The sequence below is a fragment of the Cricetulus griseus genome, chromosome 5 (assembly GCF_003668045.3).
Source record: "Cricetulus griseus strain 17A/GY chromosome 5, alternate assembly CriGri-PICRH-1.0, whole genome shotgun sequence".
Classification (NCBI taxonomy): domain Eukaryota; kingdom Metazoa; phylum Chordata; class Mammalia; order Rodentia; family Cricetidae; genus Cricetulus; species Cricetulus griseus.
This window is the reverse complement of record NC_048598.1, coordinates 89,004,810-89,029,612: the sequence shown is the minus strand read 5'-3', so window position 1 is coordinate 89,029,612 and position 24,803 is coordinate 89,004,810. Positions and strand designations below refer to the sequence as shown.

Sequence of the window (24,803 nt, the reverse complement as noted above, 5' to 3'; positions counted from 1 at the left end):
GAAAGTGACAGGTGGGTTAGAGGGTCAGAGTGAAGGAGCACAGGGTAGCCCAAGGCTTGTCCCCAGACTTAAGCCCTTATGCAGGCACAGTGGGTTTAAACAGGAAGCTGGATTTCTTGTTCTCTAACAAGGGCTTGTGAAACACAGGGTCTGTGGACTGGAATGGGGCAGGGGTGGGGTGGGAGGTTGGATGTCAAGCTTAAAGGGCAGAACATCAAAGACTCAGGTGTGTAATAAGTAATACAGCAACTGTCAGTCACTAAAGTTTGTGTGCTGCCGGAGAAAGAGCAGAGAGCTAAGGCAACTAACTGGTCCTGGGGGCTGGGCACAGTAGTGCATGCCGGTAATCCTAGCACTGGGACGCCAGAGGATCAAGAATTCAGGGTCATCTTGGCAACACCCTGATTTCAGGCCAGTGCGGGCTACATGAGATCCTGCCTTTGAAAGAACCTGGGGAGGAGGCTGGGGATGTAGCTAGGTGGTAAAAGGCCACATACCACAATTCGTTTATTATTTATTTTATGAACATTGCCTGCACATATGTCTGTGTGAGGGTGTCAGATCCCCGGAGCTGGAGTTACAGACAGGTGTGAGCTGCCATGAGGGTGCTGGGAATTGAACCCAGATCCTTTGGAAGAGCAGTCAGTGCTCTTAACCTCGGAGCCATCTCTCCAGTCCCACTCTTGCCATTCTTAAGGGACTGGTTTCAATGTGCAACACCACCACTATTGAATGGGGAAAAGAAAACCCAAAACAGTTGGGCTCCTGCAAAGCCCTTCCTCCCTAGGCTACCAATGTCATGTTATATGGGCAAGGGTAGGGATAGAGGCTGGCTGCAGTGGGAACCTGGGACAGCAGAGGGCTCTGGGGAAGTCACATAATGGCTGTCCTCGAAGTATGGGGTGGTGGAGGTAGAGGAACGAGGGGGTGTCCGTCACTCTGGGGGTGCTGGAGGCAATCGCTTGGGATCACGATAAAATGGAGCTTCCTGAGCACTTTACATCGTCCTTTGAAAAGCTGGTTAATGTTTTGTAACACACAGCTTATATTTGTATAATTCAATTCTAATTACAGGGGCATAATCACTTCAGATGCACTGCTGTGGGTTCTCAGTAGACAGGTCCACCTGGATGTGGCCCAAATCACCCCCAATCCTAGAGGTTCCCCAGTGGGCAGGACCAGCCCTTGCTTAGACCCCTCTGGCTCCTCTGAGCACTCCCAGGCACTGGCCCTGACCCCTTGTCTCATTGCTCACCTGACCAGGCTCTCCTATTGGCTCCAGACCATCTAGGAAGCTGGCCATCTTTCTTCTCCTCCTCACCCTCCTCCCCACCACCCTCCCAGGCTCCAACTCCAGCCCTTGGGGCTTCTCTGACATGACCTTCCTCTCCATTGTGCTGCATGCCAGATACAGGAACACACTGCTCAGACAGTCCTGTTTCCCCTTCAAGAGTCTTTTATTCAATTTCCCAGGTCACTGTCAGGTACTGGGCCCTGTCCCCCATGCCCAGAGAGGGAATGCTTAGAATGTATTTGGTGTCTTTCCCACTGCCAAGACTGACCATTTCTTCAAGGTATACCAACATTATCTGCTTACGCTTTACTTTTTCTAACAGAATTCCATAAAAATATAGATATCTAAGCACATATATCTATCTATACTTATATACACACATACATAGAGACCTTCAAGGATTGAATATCTTCCTGGCCTGGGGCTGTGGCCAGGAGACGCAAGCTCCCTGGGTACATGCAGAGTGCTAAGGCAGTACAGGATGAAGCCAGGCTCCAACTGTCTTCTCTGTCCAAGGAAGCTGAGGCTGGCCATGGTGAACCAGGCAGCTCTCAACCCCTTTCTACACATTTTAAAATAACAACAAAGTGAACCTGAGGGAGATTCCAACCAGAGTGCGGGGCGGACAGAAAGGGGCTGGCTTCCTAAGAGAAAGTTCCAGAAGTGAAGTGGTGGTTTTACAAGCCTTTGAGGGACATTTGCCTGGTGGTCTGGACCCTGGCAAACAGCACATGGGCACAGCAAGGGGAGGTAGGTCAGGTTCTTCCCCCCATCCACCCATGCATGGCCCTGTGGGGACCTGGGCAGGGGGCACCTCAAAGGCCAACCTGAAGCTGGGGCTTTGGGTCACCCAACAAAGCCCAGGGTGACAACTGGGCTATGTGGATGATGTGTATTGGGGTGAGTCCTATAAATTGTCACTTTGAAGTCACTCACTCTAGGGCGACCTGTACTATGGGGAATGTGTACTCAAGGTACTAGAAACGGCTAGGTTAGAACCTTGTTTTGTATTCCAAGGACTATCCTAGAGGCCATTGGCATGAGGTCCATGGAGCCTACTGGCTGGTAATGTTTCCAGGGAGATGGGAGTGGGTGAAAATAGAAGGCTTAGGGACTGTGGTTAGGAGGCCTGGCCTTACGTGATCCCCACAGGCACTTGGTGGCACAGAGAAAGCACACGTAGCTCTTAGGAAGCCTCCCCACAGAGGCAACACTGGGCATCCAACAAGGCTAATTCATTCTAACCCAGGAGGCCACTTTCCTCCATGTGTCTGGGACCTCAAGCTGTGGCTGCGCTGGGCAAGGTCCAAGAACAGATTGCAAGCTTGCACTGCTCTGAGACTGGATGGGGGAAGTGAGTCCAAGGTTCTCTAGGGTGACATCATGTCACAGCTCTGTAAAGTAACTTAGATTTAAGCCAGGTTGTCTCCCAAGGCACCAGAAAGGCCAGGAAAAGCCTGGCCCAGCCAGAGAGAGGGCAGCTGGTGGGTTCATTTCTATGGTACACCAACTCAAGATTGGTCCATATGAAACAAGGAAATGTGGTGATGGTGGGGGGCGGGTCCGGAAAGGTGAAGGTAGGGCTTGGGTCCAAACACACCTTTTCTCTAAAGGGCCCCGTGCACAGCAACACCAGTGTCAGCCCCCAGGGAGCAAGGCATTTGCTTTGGATGCAAATCTTGTCCACCCAGCTTTAGATGGGATCTCAGGCCTAGCTGGCCCCAAAGGAGGTGGGGGTGGGGGTGGGATGGAGAACTGGCATCACGGCCCGTGGAAGTGTTCACTGATCATCTATTCCCTGAGGCCCCACCCCTGAGTGCAGCTGTCCGCCCCTGCCTCCTGCCTACGCCTGCTGTGCTCACAGCTCTCTGGGGATGATGGAGAAGGGGAGCACAGGGCTGCTGGCCTCCAGCTCCAGGGCAGTGAGAAAGCAGTCGACGGCAGCCTCATTCTGGCCTTGGTCCTGCAGCACCTGTCCCAGGCCCTGCCATGCTTCATGGCAGGTGCTCTGTCTCTCCACAGCATCCCGAAGCACCTTCTGGGCCAGGCTCTTGTGGCCCAATTGACTCAGCATCAGACCCTAGAAACGAAGCACAGGGCAGGGTTAACTAGACCTGGGCAGGGAGAGCCTGGCAACCAGCGTGAGAGCCAGCAGCAGCTCTCTCCTGGCCACCAGCCAGAGAGGCCCTGGCTTAGCCACACAGACAAATGACCATGCCCTTTATTCATGCAAAAACCTATCTGTCCCCAACCAAGCCCTGCTTCAGCCCTGTAGGAACTAGGTTCCCTTTATCTTCAGGAGACAGGCCTGACTCAAGTCTAGACCTGATTTTTGAGTGGCTCCATGTGGGGGATTCTGGGCTCCCAGTTCACTCTTCAACAAATGGGGGAAAAACTTAATGGAAACTATCCCAGCATGGCTACTTAGGATGAAGACACAGCTAAAGAGAGTCAGTGGATGCTAAGTTGTCCAAGAAAAATGGCCAGGGGCACGCTGCCTGCAGCATGGAGCTGCCCCACACCCCAGGAGCATGAGGTGCATCAGCATCCTGTCTTCCTGGGGATTGCTGGATCCTGAGAACCAAGCACCCAGCAAAGCCCATGCTGGCAGGTGAGGGGCATGGGAGGGAGAGGGTCCGGGTGGACAGCTGTTGCTGAAGGATGGAAGACCCTGGATGTCCAGGCCAGAAGGTGGGAAGCCTGGCCTTGCAGTTTAGCTCAACTAAACCAAAACTAGAGGAAGTGCCAGAAATTGTCACACAGGGGGTGGGACGTGAAACCCACAGCCTTACACATCCTCCCCATCCCACACACACTGGGGACAAGGGACAGGGTGACAGGGTGACGGGTCCCCAAAAGGCTACTGTGTGCCATTCCACTGGTGTTTCTGCCAAGCTTTGAAGGCATCCCAAGATGCTGGGCCCTTTCCTGGTTCCAAAGGGTGGAGGTAAACCTCCAACTCCCACTTCCTGGTTAGGCAGGGGACCAGGGTGGGTGCTGGGAGCTGTCTCTGTGCTTGAAGTCCCCTCTCTGCAGCCCGCCCACTGACGGCCATGTACATTTTTAGCTGGATTATTTTCCTCCTCCCTAAGCTTCCCAGAGTTAGGCCTTTGGTTGCTATGGAGATGTACCAGGAAAGATGTACATGGCTGACTTCATAAACTCCTAAGAGAGCTTGGAACATGACCAATTAGGCAAGAAAGATGGTCCTCAGGAAGACTACAAGAGGCCTCCAGAGGTGCCAGCTGGAGGTCCTGGGGCCAGAGAGCAGGGAAGGAAGAACTGACTTCCAGGATGGCACGCTCCTGTGACATCCAAGGAGCCACTTAGCTCAAACAACCTCAAGCTGCAGAAGGGCTGGTGGGGGCAGGGTGTAGCCTCCAAGGGCTCCGGACCTGACCAGCCGTGCATAGCACGCTGACTCAGGGCTGTCAGAAGCAGGGGCAGTGTCTGTCTGGCCAGCAGTGCTCCAGGCCACGATGTTCCACCCACATGGCTCAGGGCAGAACCTTGAGTAGCTCACAATGGAACAGGGCCCATAGCATGGAGGGGAGGAAGGTTCTAGCGGTTGGCTGCCAGACACCAAAATGAAGTATCAAAAAACAGTGCTGACCACAGGGAGTGACAGAGGGCGAGGCGGTCAGCAGGGCCTATCAGAGGGGTTTTGCTGGCAAGAAGAGTCCCACCTCAGAGGAGTCCAAAACCCCCAGAATCTCTAGCTGAGCCTGGTACACACCTGTCATCCCAGTCACTTGGGAGGCTGAGGCAGGGGGATAATAAGTTCAAGGCCTGCCTGGGCAGCAGAGTTCTAAGCTAGCCTGGGCAATTCTGTGAAGCCATATGGAGATAGAGAGCTGGGGGTGTAGCTCAGTGGCACACCGTTTTCTAGTGTGTAGGAGGCCTTGAACTCAATCCTGGGATGACAAAGAGAGGAAAAGAAAAGGTATGGGGGTGTGGGAAGGAGCCAGATGTGTCTGCAGGCTGAGCGTGTGTCTCAAGAGAGGACAACGCGCAGGGCTCAGCAGCCAGAAGGCCTGGCTGGGTTGAATTCCAGCTCTGCCATTGACATGTACTGTGACCCCAGCAAATGGTCATCACCCTTTTACTATCTGTCAACTGGGGGATGGGACAGTTCTTCCTCACAGGGCCACTGAGAATTCTGGAAGGATGGATTTGGAGAAGGCATAGCCAGCCCATAGCCGGCCACATGGTAGGCTGCCTCTCTCGGAGGAGCGTGGGGGTGGGGAGATGGCAAGGTCCTGTTGGGAGGGGCCGTGCAGTGGATCTGGCTCATGTACCCCTGTTCCCACACGCTGACCTTAGACCCTGAAAGAAGACACCAGGCCAGGCTGGGGTCAGGCTAAGGCCTGGAGGCCCAGGGCCTGTAACGGGATCTGTGGCCACCTGCCCCTGACACCAGCAGCATTTGTGTTTGGTAGCAACTTGGTGCTGTTTGCTGCCTGACAACTGGGTGGGACCCAACCACAGGAAGACTCGAGGCCTCACCTGCTGTCCCGAGCCTGGCGCTGCCCCACAGTGAGGTCCCTCAGCACCCTCCCGGCACCTCACTGGCGGCGAGAACAGGTTTCCAAGGAGATGGTGGGAACACAATTCCATCCACATGTCCCTACTGAGTCCCGTCTCCCTCCCTGTCTTGTCCCTCATCTGCTGAGAGGTATCTGGCTCTGAGAAGAGGCCGTTAGCTTCTGATCCTTCACTGTGGTGTCACAACCAGGCTACTGACAAGTTATCTGTGACCACAGAACACTACAGCTGCAAGGCACACTTAGGCTAGACGCACTTGTCCTACTGAGGAGGGACAGGCCTATGTTCAAAGTCTCCAGAAATCCCTCTCAAGGGCTGGCACCTGCCCACATTCACGTTTCAGGGCTCTGCTCTCCCAGGAAGCCTTTCCTGAGGACAGCAAGTCTCAGGAGACACCGCCTCCCTATCACATTAGGTTACTGTGGAGCTCCTCTGTGCTGTGTTGCTGTCCCTGGCCTGTACTACAGGACAAGAGGGACAACGAATGAATGCCATTTTCCTGCCAGCCTTTCTACTCTAAGCTGGGCAGCAAGTGGCTCAATAGAAGCCAGGTGGGAGGGGCCTGGACACAGAGCCAAGGACACCTGGCTCTGCCTTCAGGGCTTTCTGGGCCAGGAGGGACCCATGTCTTGCTGAGGTCTGCCCAAGTCAGTCTGGAGACAGTCTGAGGGATAAGTGGGCATTTCCCGGTTAGGAGCCAGGTTTTCTGTTGAGCTGTCGATTAGAATTGAGGCTACAGTTTGGAATAGAGAGGGTCTTGCTAATCTTTTCCTATGCTCTGCCACTTAACACTATGTCTCCCCATTGACCCAGGGCCCTGGGATGTCTCCTAGATCACAGACACAGCAGAAAGACCAGCAGGGTCGAGCACAACTTTATCATCTTTTGGGGAGCCTACCCTGGGAAGCAGGACTTAGCTGTGGGCCAAGCCGAGTGTTCCTCCCCACCCCTGCCCTTAAGTATTTATAGAAGCTATTTTGGGAATTTTCTTTCTGAGCTCCAGGCACATTCCTGGGATTCTGTAACAGCCTTTCCATCTGGGAAGCTGGGAATCAGCTGGGAGGCTGCAGGAGACGGCAGGCACGTCCCCTGAGGCCCTGTGTGAAGATGCTACAGTAGGCTCGTGCATGCGCGAAGGGCCACTGCGCTGGAAGGCTCCCCTTCAGGTGCCCTGGGGAGGCTGCAAGCTTCAAGGCCAGTGCTGGCTCCAGGTCTGATCAGGTATGTCACCTTCAACCTGTCCAACCAGACTGGGGACACCCTGAAGTCCCGAATCCCTTCCAGAACGTGGCCACTAGAGTCATGGACCAGTTGTACTTCCCTGTTGGAAGCAAAGGACAGGACTCTTTCCAGACCCGCCTAGTGGCCAGTTGATGTACTAAGCCTAGGTCTTTTGAAGAGGCATTTGCTCAGAAGGTGCCCAGATCCCCTGGGAGCCCAGCTTAGGAGGGTCTTCTGGAATTGTCAAATCCATGCCCATTCCGTTCTCTTCATGGGTCTCTGGGAGTACAGTGTAATGGTCTAGAGACCCAGCTGGCTTCTCTGACCGGCTGGGGCCATCTGTCTTCAAAGGGGGCTCTGGGCTAAGAGGCCAAAAACACTGGACTGTCTTGAAGCAGGATACATCTTGTGACTTGGAAGCCTTTGCCAGGCCCACCTATGGCCAAGGCTGGCCTTGACTCATCCTCTTAAGTCCTCGGGGGTAAAACAGGAGGCTGCACTTTAGTGGAGTGACAATAGGCATATAAGGACAGGGTGGCTTATTAGACACGGGGGTTCACTAAGGGGTTGCACCCTGTGGCAGCCTCCAGACACTCTTTCCCTTTCCTTTGTTGATAAAATGGATTCTGGAGCGAAATCAAGTCAACTATGCCCAACTGTCATCACAATCTGAACCTGTGCCCAGCCAGGTAAGCCTGGCAGGGTGGGGGAGGGAGAAGATTCTACACCATGGCCTGTCTGATGCTGGGGTGGTAGCACCTTGAACTACCACCTAGGGAGTGCCCAGAGCTCTTTTCCTCCTCCATTTCTGTTTGTCACAAGGAGCATGCCTCCAGGGAGAAGTGGAGAGGAACTCCCAATGAAATCACCTCATCTGGGGGCCAAATGGCCCAGATGGTACCACTGAATGAACCTGCCTGCCTGCCAGACAAAAGCTTGAATCAATGGCTCCCCCAGGTGCAGCCCCCACAGTCCTCCCAACTCCCATTCTCCACAAAGGACAATTATATCTGATCTTCCCACTCCCCTAGTTGCCCTCACTACAGCTCAGCTCAGGGCCAGCTTTGGTCTCCGAGACCCAGGGCACATATGGGTCTGGCTGCTTTGTGTGACATCCATCACTCTGTCTGACATTAGAGAACCTTCACAAACGGCACGGCACCAAGTTTTACTTCTCAGCCTCTCAGGACACTCTTCTTGTGTAATGTCAGCAAACAGATGGTGAACCAGCCTGGCAGGGTGACAGCCCAGAGCGCAGGGCCAGTAGAGCCAGCAGAGAGCCTGGCCAAAGCCTGTCACCACAGCACCTCTTCAGCTACCTCAGATCAGCCAACATAAGAGACTGCAAGACAAGGTCGAAAATCCCCCCTCTTCCCTCTGCTTGGGAGGCAGCCACTCCTCCCTTTAGCTAAGGTCAGTGTGGCCTTTCGATGTATTCATTTGGTCCCATCCACAAGGCACATGAGTCCTGAATATCTGTGCCTTGGCCACCTCTCTCTGGGGGACTTGGTGAGCGGTAGATTGGGTGCAACATGCCTCTGAGCTTGGCTCAACCGAGAACAGCTGAACACGGCCCAGGAGCTCCATTTCAAAGTGAGAAAGGTACAGATCACCTCAGCCACTGGCCCGTGACCTTACACAATTGCTGAAACCTCATTGTAACAGCAGCCCTACGTACTAGGCATAGCCATCCCCGTTTTACAGCCAGGAACCTGGAACCTCTGAAAAGGGGAAGTAACCTTGGCTGAGGTTAAACAGTGAGCAAGGCAAAGTGGACCTCAAGAGTAGGTCAGGTGGATTTGACAGCCATGTTCAACTTCTAGCCAACTCTCAAAACATATGCTGGCTAACCAGTGCTAGAAGCATCCCCAAAGGGAATTCTGACCTCTGTCTTGGCCTTCCTCTTCCTCCTTCCCTCCTCAGCTCCCTACTGATCAATTTTCCCTGGAACTACAAGGCAGTTACCCCACACTGATATGATGTGGTCCAACAGAAGCCCACCCCCCCCACACCGATTCTGCAGCCTTCAGCTCATCTGAGCCCTAAAACACACTTTGAAGTCGCCAGGGACAAAATTATTATCCCGTTGACAAGAAAGAAAAAAAAAAATCTAGCCTAAGCTGGGCAAGGCTGGCCATCTCTGGTTTGTCACCCCTAGAATCTAGTGCCACTCCTCCAGGACTGGGAAGGCTGGGTGGGGATATTGCTACACAGGCCTTCATAACCAGAGCCCGCCTATCTGGCTTCAGGATCCTGTCCTCAGTGCTATAGGTGGGAATTGGCAAGGGTCGTAAAAGATGCACAAAGATGTCTCTGGGGCCACAGCCACTTCCGATCCACTAGTGTGGTTGCTGCACTGTACTGAGCGGATCAACAAAGGAGAATAGTTGAAGTCACTCTGCTATCAAGGAGGAACAAGGTGGCAACAGTGCTACCTCCATGCCTTCCCAGGGCATGTGGAAGAAGACAGAACCTCAGAAACTGCATCCCTGGGCATTAGACTATGAGCCAAAGCCAACATGGAAGGGTTTCCCACTGTGGCTGCAACGCCCAAGGAGGAAAGGTTCTGGAAGTACCTGCAGCTAATCCCCAACAAGAGAGCAGGAATCTGTGTCTCTAAAGTCCATCCCTCGGAAAGCAAGACAGGTGCTACCCACAATACCTTGCATGCCCATGAACACCCAACTCAGGACTGAGGGCCTCAAGTTGCCTGGGGAGCACCTTACACTCCTTAGGTCAGCCAAGGGTGGAGGGAGTGGGCCCATCTGTGGCCGGAGCTTGAGTCTTCCCTAGTGGAGCTGAAGGGCTACAGAACATCCTATCCCCAAAAGGCTATTTTGAGCTAACGGCAACCGAAAAGAAGCAGACACAGGGAAAACCCTGCCTTCTGCCCATTTGCCTAAAAGCAAATAAAGACATTTACAAAGTCCCGTTTCATCTCTACCCGAGGGACAAAGGATGGTTGCAGAAATCAACGTCAGGCCCTTATGGGCCCCAGAACGGCACCACAAAATGTACACAGCAGAGTTTCCCCTGAGCCTCTGTCCACCGTTAGCATCCCATCTCTCTTCCCCAAACCAGCTGTCCCTAGAGATCCAAGCTCCTACTCCTCTGTCTTGTCACCTCTCTAAAACTGTAAACTTTCCGATGAAGACTGCCTAGGAGAGTATTCCAGACTACCCCAGAGATTGTCATCCTGCCCAAATCCTCCTTCATTTACTACTGTCTGCTTCTCTTGTTCATTTGTCTTTTGTTGGGTGGGAGTGACTGGCAACAACACAGAATGCTGGGAAATGGAGTCAAACTTCAACCTCAGCCTCTCAAACAACAGATGACCCTGTTAAGGTGTCACTATAGGAACGTGCTCCTGGGAGGGCTCTCACTGACCCGGCCAGTCCATTGGCCACCGTCTAGGCTCCCGTATTCCATCTATGTTGGAGGTGTCCAGTGCTGCCAAGAAATTCTGTGACAGAGACGTAGGGCAAGAGTCTAGGGTCCCTTCCTCCCTCTCCTGAATCCTTCTCTCCTCTGCTGACACTGGCAAAGATCCCGCATCTCTCTACTCATGCTCTGTGGGGCAGACAATGTCAGGCTTCTCAACTACATCCTACCAGTGGTGGAGGAAGGTGGAGACTGCCTGGCAGACACTCCCACTACCCGTTCCTGTAATTTGATTTCAATTCAGAAACCACTGAATGTGGCATAGGTGACAGCCTCCAGGACTAGAGGGACCATGGATCATATTGCTCTGGATTCTGCTATGGGCACAGAGGTTTTTTGTTTTGTTTTTCCTTTTCCTGGCACAGAACTGCCAAGAAAGCAATGCCTTCTAGTCTGGTCTGGTGCGGCATCCTAACTCGCATGAAGGGTGAAGTCGGAGCCAGGAAGAGCTTCTCCCGTGGCATCCAGGGAGGGTGGCAGAGGAACAGAGCATCAGATACCACCCCTGTCTTAGAAAACCTTGCAGCCTTCTGCCCCCCAGTGAGCTTTCTTCTCCTGGTATCTGCCAGCCCCGCCCTATGACTGCTGGGTCAAACCTGGCCCCCTACACAGTACCCTAGGAATATCCCCACCCTCCTCTTTCCAGACCCCAGGGAAGGGGGACTTCCCCATGACTTCAGGAGAATTTTCCAGCCCAGGCTTGCATGTGGCTGAAACCCCACGGGAAGGATGGCTCTCCTATTTGCACCAACTACAGGTTATGTTTTCATAAAGGTTCAGTGGTGTTGCATAGCTAGAATGTCTTCCCCAGGAACCTGCCTTGGCAATGACTTCATGGTGGGGGACCAGCACCCCTCTATGTTCTTTTCTTTGGATAATTCTCTAAGGATATAGCTATTCCCTACAGATACTTTTTTTTTTTTTTAACAAGGAATTCTTGGTAGAAATACCAAGCTGATCGAACCTACCAGAAGTATTTTCCATTGTGTTATATCACATTCAAAAAGATCCCAAGCTCCACTGATGCTCAGTGAAAGCCAAGCTATGATTGATTACTAATGTCTGTCAGTGGAGGGGACGGGAGAATAGTGGTCTGTATGCTGCCTTACCTCGTTTCCTATTTCACTGTAGACTTCCATATGCATGATCTCATTTGATCAGAAAAACACTAGTCTCGGGACAATTACTATCCACTTACAAAAAGGGACATCAGGAACATGGAAGTTAAGTCTCTTCTTAAGTCACTCAAGGCCAGAGCCAGGATAAAAGCCCAGATGTCCTGAGTCGCAGGCCAGCACAAGGGAGACATTTAGATGAGGGGAACACTTGAGATCAACATGCTAAAAGCATTCACACGTCTTTAGGAAAATATGCTTAGTAAATCTTCCCCAGCCCTGCATTTGCTATTCTTTATGCACATGCGTGGGATGCTGGCAGGAACAAAGCCTGTGGAAAGGGGATGGGCTGCCCACGCAGGAGCCGACTGCCCCTCTGCTTGCTGGTAACTGAGAGTAGGCAGGCTTGGCTCTGACTCGCTCCAATTTCATTAAATCAGCAAGGCACCCCAGGAAGTGAAAAGGGACCATGTCAGTAACATCTGCAGGGAGCTACTGTGGACAGCTATTCAGTTGCCATGGAAACCAATGGCTGGCAACCGCTTCAATTTCAAGAAAATAGCTACAAACAATAACAAACATAAATGAAAAAATGGTATGCCGTCACTTCAAAATTGTACCTGTTATTGGATTTTGTTGGGCTTGGGGGCTGAGACTGCAGGCTCAGATCTGTGAATCATGCCAGCCCGGTCCTCTTCAATAATCAAGTTTTCTGGACATGACCCCTAGTGAGGCATTAACCTGCAAAGCTGATGTCTGAAATGCTTGAGGAAAGGGGGCTGTGCCTTGTAAAACAGTAAATGCTAGCTGTCCTGACCCCAGGACAGGAGGCAGCTATGAGAAGGGAGAGGGCTGTGTGATGTTGTGGCCTGCAATTCTTTTATCTGGGGCTCAAAAAAAAAAAAAAAAAAAAAAAAAAAAAGCCTAAGAAGAAACCTGGCAGCAGGAGTGAGGGCTGAGCAAGAAATCTTTGCTTGGTTCTGTTTTCAAGGACTTCTGGGTTTAGAGATGATACTAAAATGGTATAGCCTTTCCCTATTCTCTCAAGTGATTTCTGAGTATACACTTAAACTCTTTAAACCCAATTTGAAACCCAACCCCATGGCTTCTTGGGGGGGGGGGGTTAGTTCCCTTCTGGCAATGGAAACCCTCTGGCCACATGTACTATTCCCATCCTTGTGATCTCCCTGTGTCAGTTGTCAGGGAGACTGCAACAGCCATTCCCAAGGTGAGGGGGCATCCAATCAGAACAGAGACCTCGCTAACTGTGGGCTGGGAAATGGTCCTGCTGAGATCACTCATGCCTCTGCAGGTGGGCTAACTCCATGTTACTCTATCTTGTTCCTGATCTTGTTCTCTGGAGTCATCTATGGAACACAGGGGCAAAGGTCATCTGTAGAGTCTTACTCTACCAGAGTGAGGAACACAATGATGCTTCCTGGACCATAGAAACTCCACAGGATGGCTAAGCCAAATCAAGGTTCAGAGACAGTGACTCACCTACCCATGACCACTCAAGGTAGAAGGCAGTACTTCTCAGCTACCAAACCTCCCCACCCGTGCAGGGGTGTAGGTGTAGGTGTGCCACTGTGCCCTTAGTACCCAAGTCCTGAATCCATGTTCTAGAACTTGCGTCTGGTGGACCCTTTTACAACCCAGAAGCCATTTTCAATGTAAACTCACGCCAGACCTGGCATGGCTCACCCATTGAGAACCTTGAGAGCCCCAAGGAGACAGAGCACCCATGGAATGGAAGAGGCAGCCCAATGACTAGGGAGAGACTGAGGACCCTCACACAAGGCATTCTGGGAAATGCCTAGAGTCTGGGTTGGCTCCCAGGGTAAAGGCTCTAACAAGTGGCTATGGAATCTTTGGGAGCAGATCACATAGAGAATTTCACAGCAACGTGGAAGCCACAAAAAATGCCAGCCAACCCTTCTAGATTTTTTTCGTCAGTGTAGACTCTGATAGGAGGAAAACAGCTCACACCGATAAGACACATACAGATGTCTCATAGCAGAGCTGGCGGGATGCCACTTCCTAGAGATGCCTAGCAGCAGCAGCAGAGGTGCTGGCATGAAGGGTGAAGGGATGGCGAGGGAAGCGGCGGGAGGTGTCCTTGACTCACCAAGCTGTGCATGATGCACACGCCATCTGGGTTCACGGTGAGCGCCTCCTTGTACAGCTGCGTAGCCTCTTCTAAGTTGCCCTTCACCTCAGCCAGCCGGCCTCGCATGTAGAGCACCGAGTGAGAGGTGGGGAAGAGGCCAGAAGCCTCCTGGATGCAGAAGCCTGCTTCCTTGAGGTGTCTCTGTTCCATGAACAGCTCAGCTGTGAAAACAGAGGGGCCGAGGGAGGTGAGTGGTGGTTAAGTAAAAGGCAGTGGCCCCAGCCCACATTCCTGAGCCAAGAAAGCTGATGCTAAGCCAAAGAATCGTGATACTAGCCTACCTTGCTGTGAAGTGTAAGGGTGACACTGGGTACCGGGTTCAAAGTGCCTACTCCTGTCAGTCACCATGCCGGGTAACTGCCACAGAAAGTACCTTCACCCTCACCCCCACTTTAGAAACCCAGAAACACACACACAGAGTAACTGGTAGAGTCAGAGTTTGTGTCAGGCCATCTGACTTTAGACCCGGCAGTGGGGAATAGTGTGGCTCAGGGTTGAATTCATATTTGCTTGCTTGCATGTCGTTGACACATGTTTCAGTGTCTGCCCACTGCATTTGTTCACTGCTTCTCTGGGTGGATGACAGGTGGATGACAGGATGACCTAGTGACTCTCAGTCTCAGCATTAGCTGAGGGACTCACTAGGCCCTGGCATGCTCAGGATGAGGGGCAGAGAGATCTGGGGCCTCTGATGAGGCACACAGCTCAAACCAAGTGGTACAGTGACAAAGCTACCACCTGTATTTAAAGAGGCTGACTAGGGGGCAAACCCTGACTTCACAAGCTATTTTGTCTCATTAATCCTCACAGGTAGTCTTGGAGGGAGACATTAGTAATTACCAGATCTTCACTATAAACAATTAAGCTGAGGTGGCAGGGCCTTGCTCCAGCCCCTCTTAGATCTCTCTCCCTCTCTCCTCTCTCTCTCTCTCTCTCTCTCTCTCTCTCTCTCTCTCTCTCTCTCTCTCTCTCTCACACACACACACACACACACCCTTGTAGCCTGCAGGCAGCATCAGATCCTCAGGCAGATCTAGGGGAAAAGGTGCAGTTTCTCCCATCCCCAGGCAGCCTGCAGAACTGCACACTTCAGCCCTGCACTGCACAGGCGTTCGCCCACCACAGACACTTTTAGAAATGCCGCTCGCTGGCCCACTCTGCCTTTCTTTCCAAGCAGCCCCCAAGGCGCGGCTGCTCCCTCCCGGAGCCGGTGCCATGCGGAAGTCATAGAAGGATGGCAACACAGATGGGGAGCGCGGGAGGCCAGCGGAGTCTGGCTTGTGGCTCTGCCAAGAGCTTTTCCTAGCACGGGCTGAATGCTGAGGTTATGCCAGTTCAGAGCACGTCTGGGGTGGAGAAGGTAACAGACATTTCCAATGGAAACTCCCAGAAAGAGGTGGACAGACCTGACTCAGGCATCCCTTCTGCCTATCAGGGAGACAGCCTAGTGAACTGTATTATGCAGCAGGAGGGGGTTCTTAGGCAGGAAGGCTACCTAAAACTCACTGTGTAATCCAATAAGCTTCCCGCATCCCAAAATATTACAGCATTTGGAGCACATTCTTTTCCTAATGGGGGCTGGGATAATCAGAGAAAAAAATCAGAGTAGCCAAGCTCTCATGCTACAATTAGAGGGGATGGGTTGACATCCAAGGTTCCTGTCCTTACAGTTATCAGAAGATGGAGGCTTTGAGCCAGGACCTCACAGGATAGGGTTGGCCAGTGGTCAGGGAGCTGGCTGTCTCCCTCTCAGCTCCCCTTTCTACTCCCCTGTTGAGCTGCTACTGGGGCCTTTGCACAGGCTGTGCTCACAACTGAGTGTATAATTGCAACCACACTGAATATCAACTTCATGTCCAGCCCACCCATAAGGAAAGAAAACAGGGAAGTGGCAGTGGCAACTGAGCCACTAAAACCCTTGAGAGGTCCAGGACAGGGCCACAGTGGTGTGGTCAAGGTTTTTCCTAGAGGAGTTGGTTCACAGTTGAGCAGATAGAGACAAGGGAGGCCAACCTGCAGGCAGGCTCCACTGTGGCAGAATGTCCAGGGCACAGTGGAGGAGACACAGGTGCCCTGTGAGGCTTAATGCAGGTGGATGCCCAACACACACACACACACACACACACACACACACACACACACACACACACACACACACACACACACACACACACACACACACACACACACACACACACACACACACACACCCCACACCTGTGGGGAGTTTTCTGTGGACAGGAGCTCTGAGGAGCTAGGGTCAGACTCTCAATGCCTAGATCTCACTCAGCAGCCCCAGCCAGGCTGGGCCCACTTGGCTCTGTCATGACTCATTAAGCTGTTTACAACTTGCTGCCCTATGCCTTGTAGCCCCCTGGGAGACTGTCCCTGGTCCCCACCTTGGGTACTACTCAGTGTGCTCACATCAACAGATTTCAATTAGTGCTGGGGCTGCCCCTGGGGCTTTCTGAGGCCCTGGGCCCAGCTGAGAAGCCACACCCCAAGGAACACTCCCTGGGAAGTGGGCTCCTCTGCTCTCTGATGGGTCTCTTTACCACATAGGACGGAAGCCAGGTGACACAATCCAGAGGCAAAGAGGCAGGCCTCTGAGGGCTCTGGTCCAGGCCCCTTGGCAAGGCCTCGGACTTGAAAGCAGCCACACAGTCCTGGGGGCTTCAGTGTGCCATGTCTTCCTAAGTTCCGTGTCCCTGGGCAGGTGCCCTCAGCTACTGCTTGTTGTTTTACCAAACATGGTGCTCTTAGCCAGTCAGCCAGCCAGCCAGCCAACCGGCCGGCCGGCCAACCGGCCAGCCACCAACCATGTCTGCAGCAGAAACCTGGTGGCATGGTGCCCACCACTGCCTGGATCTTCCTCCCCCAGACCTGGCTGTCAGACCCGCCATGCCCACACCCCATGTGTTCCCCTGGCCAGGGCTGGGTTAGTACTTATTACTACTAGCTTAGCCTTATCTAGGGCAGCTAGCAAACCTTTGTTCTAGAATCCCTAGTGTCAAAAGCACATCCCTCCCCCAGCTCCTCATCTCTCTTCCTCCCTGCCACTGCCTCAGCCTCCTCTTCAGTCTGTTTCTGGTCTTCTTCCTCTTGGCTTCTGGGTTCCCTCACTATTCTCCTCTGTGCTTTCTCTCCACAGGGTACAAATGGAAAGCATCTGCTCCCTGGAGCTTTGCAAGCTTTCCTTTTATTGTTCTTCTCAGAGACATCCTGGCCTCACCCTGTACCCAGAGCTGGTTCCGGTAGCCCCTGACACTCCTGCCAAGACCAGGGCTCTAGGCCCCAAGGCTGGGGGCTAAGTTCACTCTCTAAGGCCCATTGCCACACTCTTTTGCAACAGGGAGGGTTTGTCCTCAGGCTGGCCTGATGCTGAGAAGCAGGGGGCCCTTCCAGGATCTCAAGGCCTTCCTAGGACCTCAGAAAATAGAGGGAGCTGTGCAGGACCTTGGGACAGCAGAGAAAAAGATGAGGATTTAAAACAGTGCTGCTCAACCTGCAGGCCATGACCCCCAAAGACCCTTTCATGTCAGAGATTTACATCACAGTTCATAACAGTAGCAAAATTAGTTATGAAATAGCAATAGGATAATTTTATGGTTGGGGGTTTCCACACATGAGGAACTTTATTAAAGGGCTGTAGCATTAGGAAGGTTGAGAACCACTGCACTAGCAGGATTCTGCCCTTCCTGGCCTTGATCTCCACCGTGAGGATATTTTAACCCATATCAAAGAGGGTAAGCATGGCTCCCGTGAAGCAGGCCCTCAGAAGCTGTGGGCGCTCGGGACAAAGGTAGAGGGGAAAGGACTGTGGGAGTGGGGTAGAGAAAGGTCAGCGGGTCAGAGAGAGACCCCAGCACTGAGTCCCAGAGAGCATGGCTGAGGTGGGGCAGCCAGGGCCCAGGACCGAACTGGTCCCAACTGTGGGAAGGAGGGGAGAGGAAAATGGTAGAAGAGAAGAGGTCCTTCAAGGTACCGAACACAGGAGGAGCCAGCAGGGTAGGGGCCCGGCAAAGAGCCAAGGAAGACAGGAAGTGAATGAAGAGCAAGGATGGATAAGAGGAGGAGGGTTGAAGCCAGGTGGCTTTTGTGACCCTTTCCTATCCTGTGCTGTCAACCTGGCTCTGCCCTGAAAAGCGGGGTCCCTCCTAAGAGCTCTGTTGTAACTTCAGAGTAAACATCAGCCCAGACACACACACCCAGGGTGGCTTCCACTTGCAGGATGAGGCCCCTAAAGCTCTCTCAGATAACGTGCTGACTGGGGACCAGAGACCAGGTCCACGTCCTACAAACCCAGAGAGAGCTGGGAGCTGTCCAGGAGTCCTTGGACCTCTGGGTCAGGGGAAGTCCCCATGTTCATACCCCTTCTCTTTGGTACACTGTAAGCTGGCAGAGATGTTATCAGTAGTGAGAAGAGGTTGTGTGTGTGTGTGTGTGTGTGTGTGTGTGTGTGTGTGTGTGTGTGTGTGTGTGTGTGCGCGCACACGCGTGCTCGAGAGTCCTCTTATGGAAAGGGCCTCTCCACACTGGAGATTCTGGAACACGCTTGGGCCTGGCAGCAGCTTTCTCATTCTCACAGACCCAATGCCTAGGAAGCAGGGCCCCTACCGCTCACCTCAGTGCAAACCTTCTTGGAAGCTGGGGAGCTTGAGGGAATGGAAGGAAAAGGTAAGTGCAAGTGTGGGAGAGAAAGGGCACAATGTTGTCAGACAGAGGTGTTTCACAGTGGAACTTACTGGCCAGATTTTGCTGCAGTTCACCCTGAACCAAACTCGGGATTAGCTCATTCAGAAATGATGAAGAACCCTTTACCTCCCTGCACATTCAAGGCACCTGTTAGCATTCGTGTGTGTGTGGGGGGGGTGGGCTGAGGCGGGTGCTGATCACTATATGCTTAGCCTGAGTCAGGTGGGGCACTTTGGGGAGAAGTCGTGGCCTTGGTGACCTCCAACAGGTACTCAGTACATTCGGTGAAGATGGTAGCCCATGGGACAGAGGACACAAATGGGTCCCAACATGTTCATGATGAGGGACCTAGAACATGTCTTCTCACTCCCTTCTCAGCCACGGAAGCTGTGCATCTGTCTATCCCTTGCTTCTGGGAGGACAGACCTCAAAAATTATAGTGAGGCACAGGGACTTGCAGACTAATGCCAGAGTCCTTCACAGTTAGGGACAGTCAGATAATACTGAAGGGTGTGTGTTTATAGTGACATGCCCAAATTTTGCTCCAGGTTCTGAAAGGCCTTTCACTTTCCTTGGAGTTAGTACCAGCACATGCCACTACCCCAGTATAAGGCAATGCACCTGAGAAACCCAAGGAGGTTTCAGATGCATGCAAGTGCAAATCCCAGACACATCTGGAAAACAAAGGCCTAGGGAGCTACAGGCAGGGCTCATGGGTGCAGCCCTTGGAGCTCCCATGGCCATGCTGCCTCCCAGCATTGGCTCTGTTATGCCTCTCAGAAGGTGGGGAGGGCTCCACAGCTCCCTGAAGTAAGCAGAAACATCACTGTCTATCACACCTTCACTTCCTTCAACATTCACTCTCTTGCTGTGCAGCCCACCCCTAGCTCCCTGAGCATCCCGAGGAACCCTAGGATGCTAAGTGGAACAATATTTGCATTATTGCAATACTGTCAAGTCTAGGCTTCCTGTGAATCCTGGTCCATTTTTTTTTCTCCCTCCAGATTCAGAGTCCACGACAAGAAGTGCGGGGGCTGGCTGCATACTAATGTGTCCATATGTGGAAAGCATGCCATGAGTAGCCTTGGGCTCTCATTAATGAGCATTCTAACTCTGACTTGCCAATACCACCTTATCCAGGGAACTGATCATCTATTTCCTATTGCCTCCTACTCCATCCCCCTCCTTGGGGATGATAGCCCACTTCTGTGAGAACAAGGAGGAGGGTGAGACAAACTCAGGGGAAACACAGTCCCGGGGCCCAGTCTTTTCCAGTTTTGGACCAAAGGCAGGGTAGCCTCGTAAAGGTTCAGGTCTCCTCTCATCCTCTTCTGCTCTGCCAAAGACATTCTATTCTCGCTCTTGATTTTCTTTTCCCTGTCACCCACCTCTCCATGGTTATGTTAGCGCCAAACACTTCTCCAGCAAGTCACTCCTTGGCATTTCTGAGCCAAGCACACAATCTGTGGGGCCTCACAGCCACACCATGAACCCGAAAGGCGGTGACAGAAGCCATGTGCTAGCGGTGGAGCGCCCACTATTTGCCACACTAACTGTTTTTACATGTGAGTCATTTCACCCCAGGGGCTAGCCGGGTGTCAGCCACATGGGACTCTAATCCGGGTAACTCCAGCCAGGGCTTCTGGAAACCTATCCCTCTAGTACTCATTTGCCTGTGGGAACAGTGCTGGCTGGGGATCAAAAGGTGTGTCACCTGGACAGCAGTCGCCATGTCTTTAGCTCTCTGGACTGTTTATCCACACAGCCTTTCCTGACCTCAATTCTCTCACATTATTGTCACTAGGAACCTCTCAGGTTAGGGAGGCAGGCAATCTCCCCACGGGGCAAAGAAGAAAACCCACAGCCAGCCAGACAAGACAAGCGGAAACCTCAGGGGGAAGGGAGGTGGGTGATCTTGTTCTTCTGGAATAGTCTCCTGGGGCACCTAGACAAGATCTCAGTATCTGAGTTCTGGGTGCAAACATTCTCTGAGGCAGGGATGGGGGAGCTTACAGGGGTGGTGTGGGGTCAGGGAAGCCAGTTGGGAAACAGAGCTAGAGAACTCAGGAGTATAAGCTGTTGTAAGCCTCATCTGAAATCTCTACCTCCCCACCTTCATCATCAAGGACAAGGCAGGGCTCTCTGGGCATCTAGGGGCTTCACATGTGGGTGGGCATGAGTGGATCAGGGGACACTCACCAGCCTGGAGCCAGATTTGTTCCAGCGTGGTCCACAGCTGCATGGGGCCCTGCTTTAGGACTGAGGTTGTTATGGTCAGTTCCGACATGGCCTCCTCCAGCCTTGAGGCTGCGATAGATGATGCCCTCCGAGAGCCTGCTGAGCAAGAGGGCATAGGGCTGAGTGGAAGTCAGGATACCACATGCCACTGGCCTAGAAGCAGTCAATGCCCAGCACACACAGAGCAGACAGGGCATTCAGGGCAGCTGCCAAAAACCAGCTCATGGACCCTAGGGAGGGTCTTCTGCCCATTCCTCTCCATGGGGAAAAAATGTCAGCAAACGTGCTTATCTCACTCCTGCCTTTAATACGGAAAACCAGGAAAATGACCCAAATGTTCAGCAACATTGAAAATAAGTGAAAGTGTAATCATGAAAGGCTCTGTGTGGCACTGGTATGTGGAGGCATTTGCATTATTTAGGTGAATGGAGACCAGCTCTGTCACAACACAATCGAATTAAAACACCTAAACATGGGTGTGTATGGGAAGAATGTTGGAGAGCCTTTCCTTGGGTGGTAAATGGAGGTGTGATTTTTTTTTTCTTTCTTTTGTGATTTTTGACTTTCTGTTTCCATAGTATACACTGTTTCACATTCGTTAAGACCCCACCCATTTACAGCTGGGAGGTAAAAGGTCCTTGGGCAACAGCTCATGGCTAACCTATGCCCTCAGAGAACCTCTATGGCTGTGGCTTTGGGTGGTGCAGGCTGGACTCAGGATATACAGACTGTTGCCATTTGAAATTCCCTTGCAGGTGAAACACGAGCACTTTTTTTCTTTCTTAGAGGCAATAAAGGCCCCAATAAACTCAGAGGCCTCGAGAAAAACCAGAGATGACCGGTTTATGAGACAAGAACATGGGAAGCCCTGACAACAACACAATTCTTCTCTCTTTAATTATAAGAGCTCCCCCCTCCTGCCCCAACATGCCCTTCCTTGGGGACTGTGGTTCCCCAAGCAGCCAGGCACCCTTGCAGTGTGTCTCTGGAGTCTCTGGGTTTGGCTAGTGAAATACACTCCATCTCTCTTAACAACAAAGCACAGCTTAACTCACCTCCCCAGAAGTCGGCAGGGATAAGAGCAGCTTTACCAAGTCCCACTCCCTTCATGTTTCCATCCTGCGACTAATTTCTCTTGTGTCATTGAGCAAGGTGTTCTGTTTGAAGCAGGCCCTTGACTTAAAGATGTATGTTTGTAATTCCTGATCTCATTTGTATTTCACAAGCCCTGAGTTTCAGGGTGAGCTTTTCCATTAAAGAGTCAAGCTTGAGGAGCTGGAGAGATGGCTCAGTGGTTAACAGCACTGACTGCTCTCCCAGAGGACCTGGGTTCAATTCCCCACACCCACATAGCAGCTCACAATTGTCTGGTTCTAGGGGACCTAATACCCACACACAGACATACATGTAGGCAAATCACCAATGCACATAAAATAAAAATAAATAAATAATTTAAGAGTCAACCTTGAGCTTTGAACTGAAATGAGCTCAGCCCATTCCATTCTGCTTGTCTCCCCCTGCCACCCCCCCCCCCCATTCAGACACTGGGAATACTCTGGCCTCTGGCTTTGGCCTGAGGGGCAACAGTCTCTGCCCAGGCCAGATTTCTGTCCCATTCTCCTCCCCCCTCACTCTGCTTAGGAGGTATGGACCTTCTTCTGTTGCCCACAATGGGTAGCCACCACCCATCCGTGGGCCAACTGCCAGCCCCACCCAGAGCCAAGATCAATCCCGATCTTACCGGAGTCTGCGTCATGAGCATCTGGCAGGGTCAGGTGAATGCCATTCTGTTTCTTCACTGTGAGGCCTTCAAAGCTACCATCCCTTTCCAGGCCACTGGAAGGCAAGGGAGGGCAGGACTCCATGATGCAGAGGACCGGCATCCCCAGAGCAGGCAGGGAGCATGAGGGAACCCCATCTCAGACTCTGAGGCTAAGAATTCAAGCTCAAGAAAGAGCTAAGCCAGAATGACAGGGAAAAATAAAGACAAGCAGGACAGACAGACCAGCATGGGTCCTGTAAACACAGGCTGACGCTAGGAAAACGCCACAGTATCTATGCCCTCTTTGAAGGTGAGGACTCTACCTCTAGGCACAGGGACTGCTGGATGGCTTCTATCTAAGGACAGCCTGGGCGAAGGTCCAGTTGCTACACTCAGACTACCGGGCAGCCCCAGTGGAGTTCCAATCAGAGTGGCAGGCAAACAAATGGGGTGGTCTCATTTTGTTTTCTATCCATTTGTCTAGGTCCCTGCATCTCCCACCCTACTGAGGGGGGGGAGAGGAGGCTTTCATTTTTCTCAGTGCAGGAGGTGGGGGAGCCAGAAGGGAACCCTTGCTCAAAAAGGCAGCAGCTGTTGCACTCTTGGCTAGCTCCATCCCATAGCCAAGGAAACTCAGAAGAGTCACTACAGAAAAGGTGCCAGAGGTGTCTTCCTGTTGGGGGTGCACTAAGATGCTGGCTCCACAGGCAATGGTACCACAGTCTAAGGTGTCTTTGTGGTCCTGACTCCGCTCTGGTTCACACTGGCCCTGACTTGGTTTGTAGATGCTTAGCCATCGTGAGTGGGGTTCAAAGAAAACCATCTCTCCAAGAATAGCAGATCAGGGATGGTTCCTTTCCTTGGCCACTGGGGTGGTTTGAATAAGAATGGCCCCCATAGGCTCATATATTCAATGCTTAGTCACCACAGAGGGATGCTATTTGAAAGGATTAGAAGGATTAGGAGGTGTGGCTTTGTTGGAAGAAGTGTGTCACTAGGGGAGGGCTTTGAGGTTTCAAGACCTGCCTGTCTGCCTGCCTGCCTCTCTCCTCTCTCTCTCTCTCCCCCCCCCTCTCTCCCCCTCTCTCTCTCTCTTGCCCTCTCTTTCTCTCTGCCTGTGGTTCAGGATGTACCTCTCAGCTACTGCTCCAGCTCCATGCATGCCTGCCTGCCTGCCTGCCTGCCCCCTATTGTAATGATGATGGGCTAAGCCTCTAAAACTATAAACAAGCCCTCAATTAAATGCTTTCTCTTATAGGGTTGCCTTGGTCACAGTGTCCCTCCATAGCAATACAACAGTGACCCAGACTCTCTTCCTAATCCTGGAAGCCCCTGAGTGGGAAATCAATGAGCCAGGGACATAAGGCTGAGATGATGTCCTACACCTTGCCGCCTCTCTGATTTTCTCATGGTCCTTCTGAAAACAAGCACAGGGCATGCAAGCAGGAGGCTCACAAGGCTACTAACAGACAGTGGTATGATGCCACCTCCATCCAGGAGCGCATCATACTTTTTCTCTTCTCCCATTAGAGAGCCTCTCCTGAGCCACTGAAACAGCCTGTCTTGGGGAGACTGTGCTGCACAGTTTAAGGTTAACATGCTACATGTTACTTTGAAGGACAGGGCTGAGTGGCTGCTGGGTGGCAGTAGCTTCATGAAGGAGAGATTGCCAGCAGTGTGGTTTGAGCAGAACACAGGGGCGTTGGGTGGCAGTGGTGCAGGCTGGCTAGGTCCGTGGAGGGTAGATCAGACCCTCATGCTGTAGATCTTGGTCTTAGTTTATGATTGCCCTAAATTAGATTTTACAAGCACTAGCTTCTGGTTTATGGCTCTAGGTTTCAAAGAAAATTCTTTTCTGTCTCCTAAGGCAGCCAGGAGGGACTGGATCCAGATCTGTGGGCCAAGCAGTGACCTGGCTGTGTCTGGCTGTATGTTGGGGTGAGGGAGTTGTGGCAGTTTCCTGAAGAGGTACTCGGCATTCTCAGCTCCACCAGCCTCTCGGGACAGACTGGCATATGTGTGTGGTGACCTGGAACATCAGGGTAAACTCAACTGTCCCTGCCCCTGTGAGAACACCTGGCAGCTCCACAGCCTGCTGCTCTGAGTCAAAGCTACCACTCTGTGGGGCCTTATCTAGACTGGCCACTTGGATGTGCAGCCTATCCACCAGCCCGATAAGGAGCAGCCAGCTTCAGGGCAACTCCTGTGCAAACTGAGCCAGGCTGTGAACCTGCTCCAGCAAAATGCATCTGAATGCAAATCCACCTGTATCAGAGAATGGCCCTTGGGCTTCCAATGCTCATCTCCAGGGATGGTGTGAAA

General features: G+C 52.3%; 1 protein-coding gene across 4 annotated transcripts in view; it reads right to left on the bottom strand.

Moving 5' to 3' along the window:
• Nucleotides 1-1,433: 1,433 nt before the first annotated feature.
• The window catches only part of Ttc7a (tetratricopeptide repeat domain 7A), a 111,373-nt gene continuing 88,003 nt past the window's right edge, over nt 1,434-24,803 (bottom strand). For 3 of the 4 annotated variants that reach the window (XM_027417984.2, XM_027417986.2, XM_027417988.2), the window contains 4 exons: nt 22,461-22,555; nt 20,681-20,818; nt 13,745-13,947; nt 1,434-3,374 (listed from right to left, as the gene is read on the bottom strand). In XM_027417984.2, the coding sequence (XP_027273785.1) occupies nt 3,153-3,374; nt 13,745-13,947; nt 20,681-20,818; nt 22,461-22,555 (658 nt within the window). In that variant the 3' untranslated portion in view covers nt 1,434-3,152. The remainder of the gene's footprint in view (nt 3,375-13,744; nt 13,948-20,680; nt 20,819-22,460; nt 22,556-24,803) is intronic. The other variant, XM_027417985.2, reaches the window with a different exon arrangement.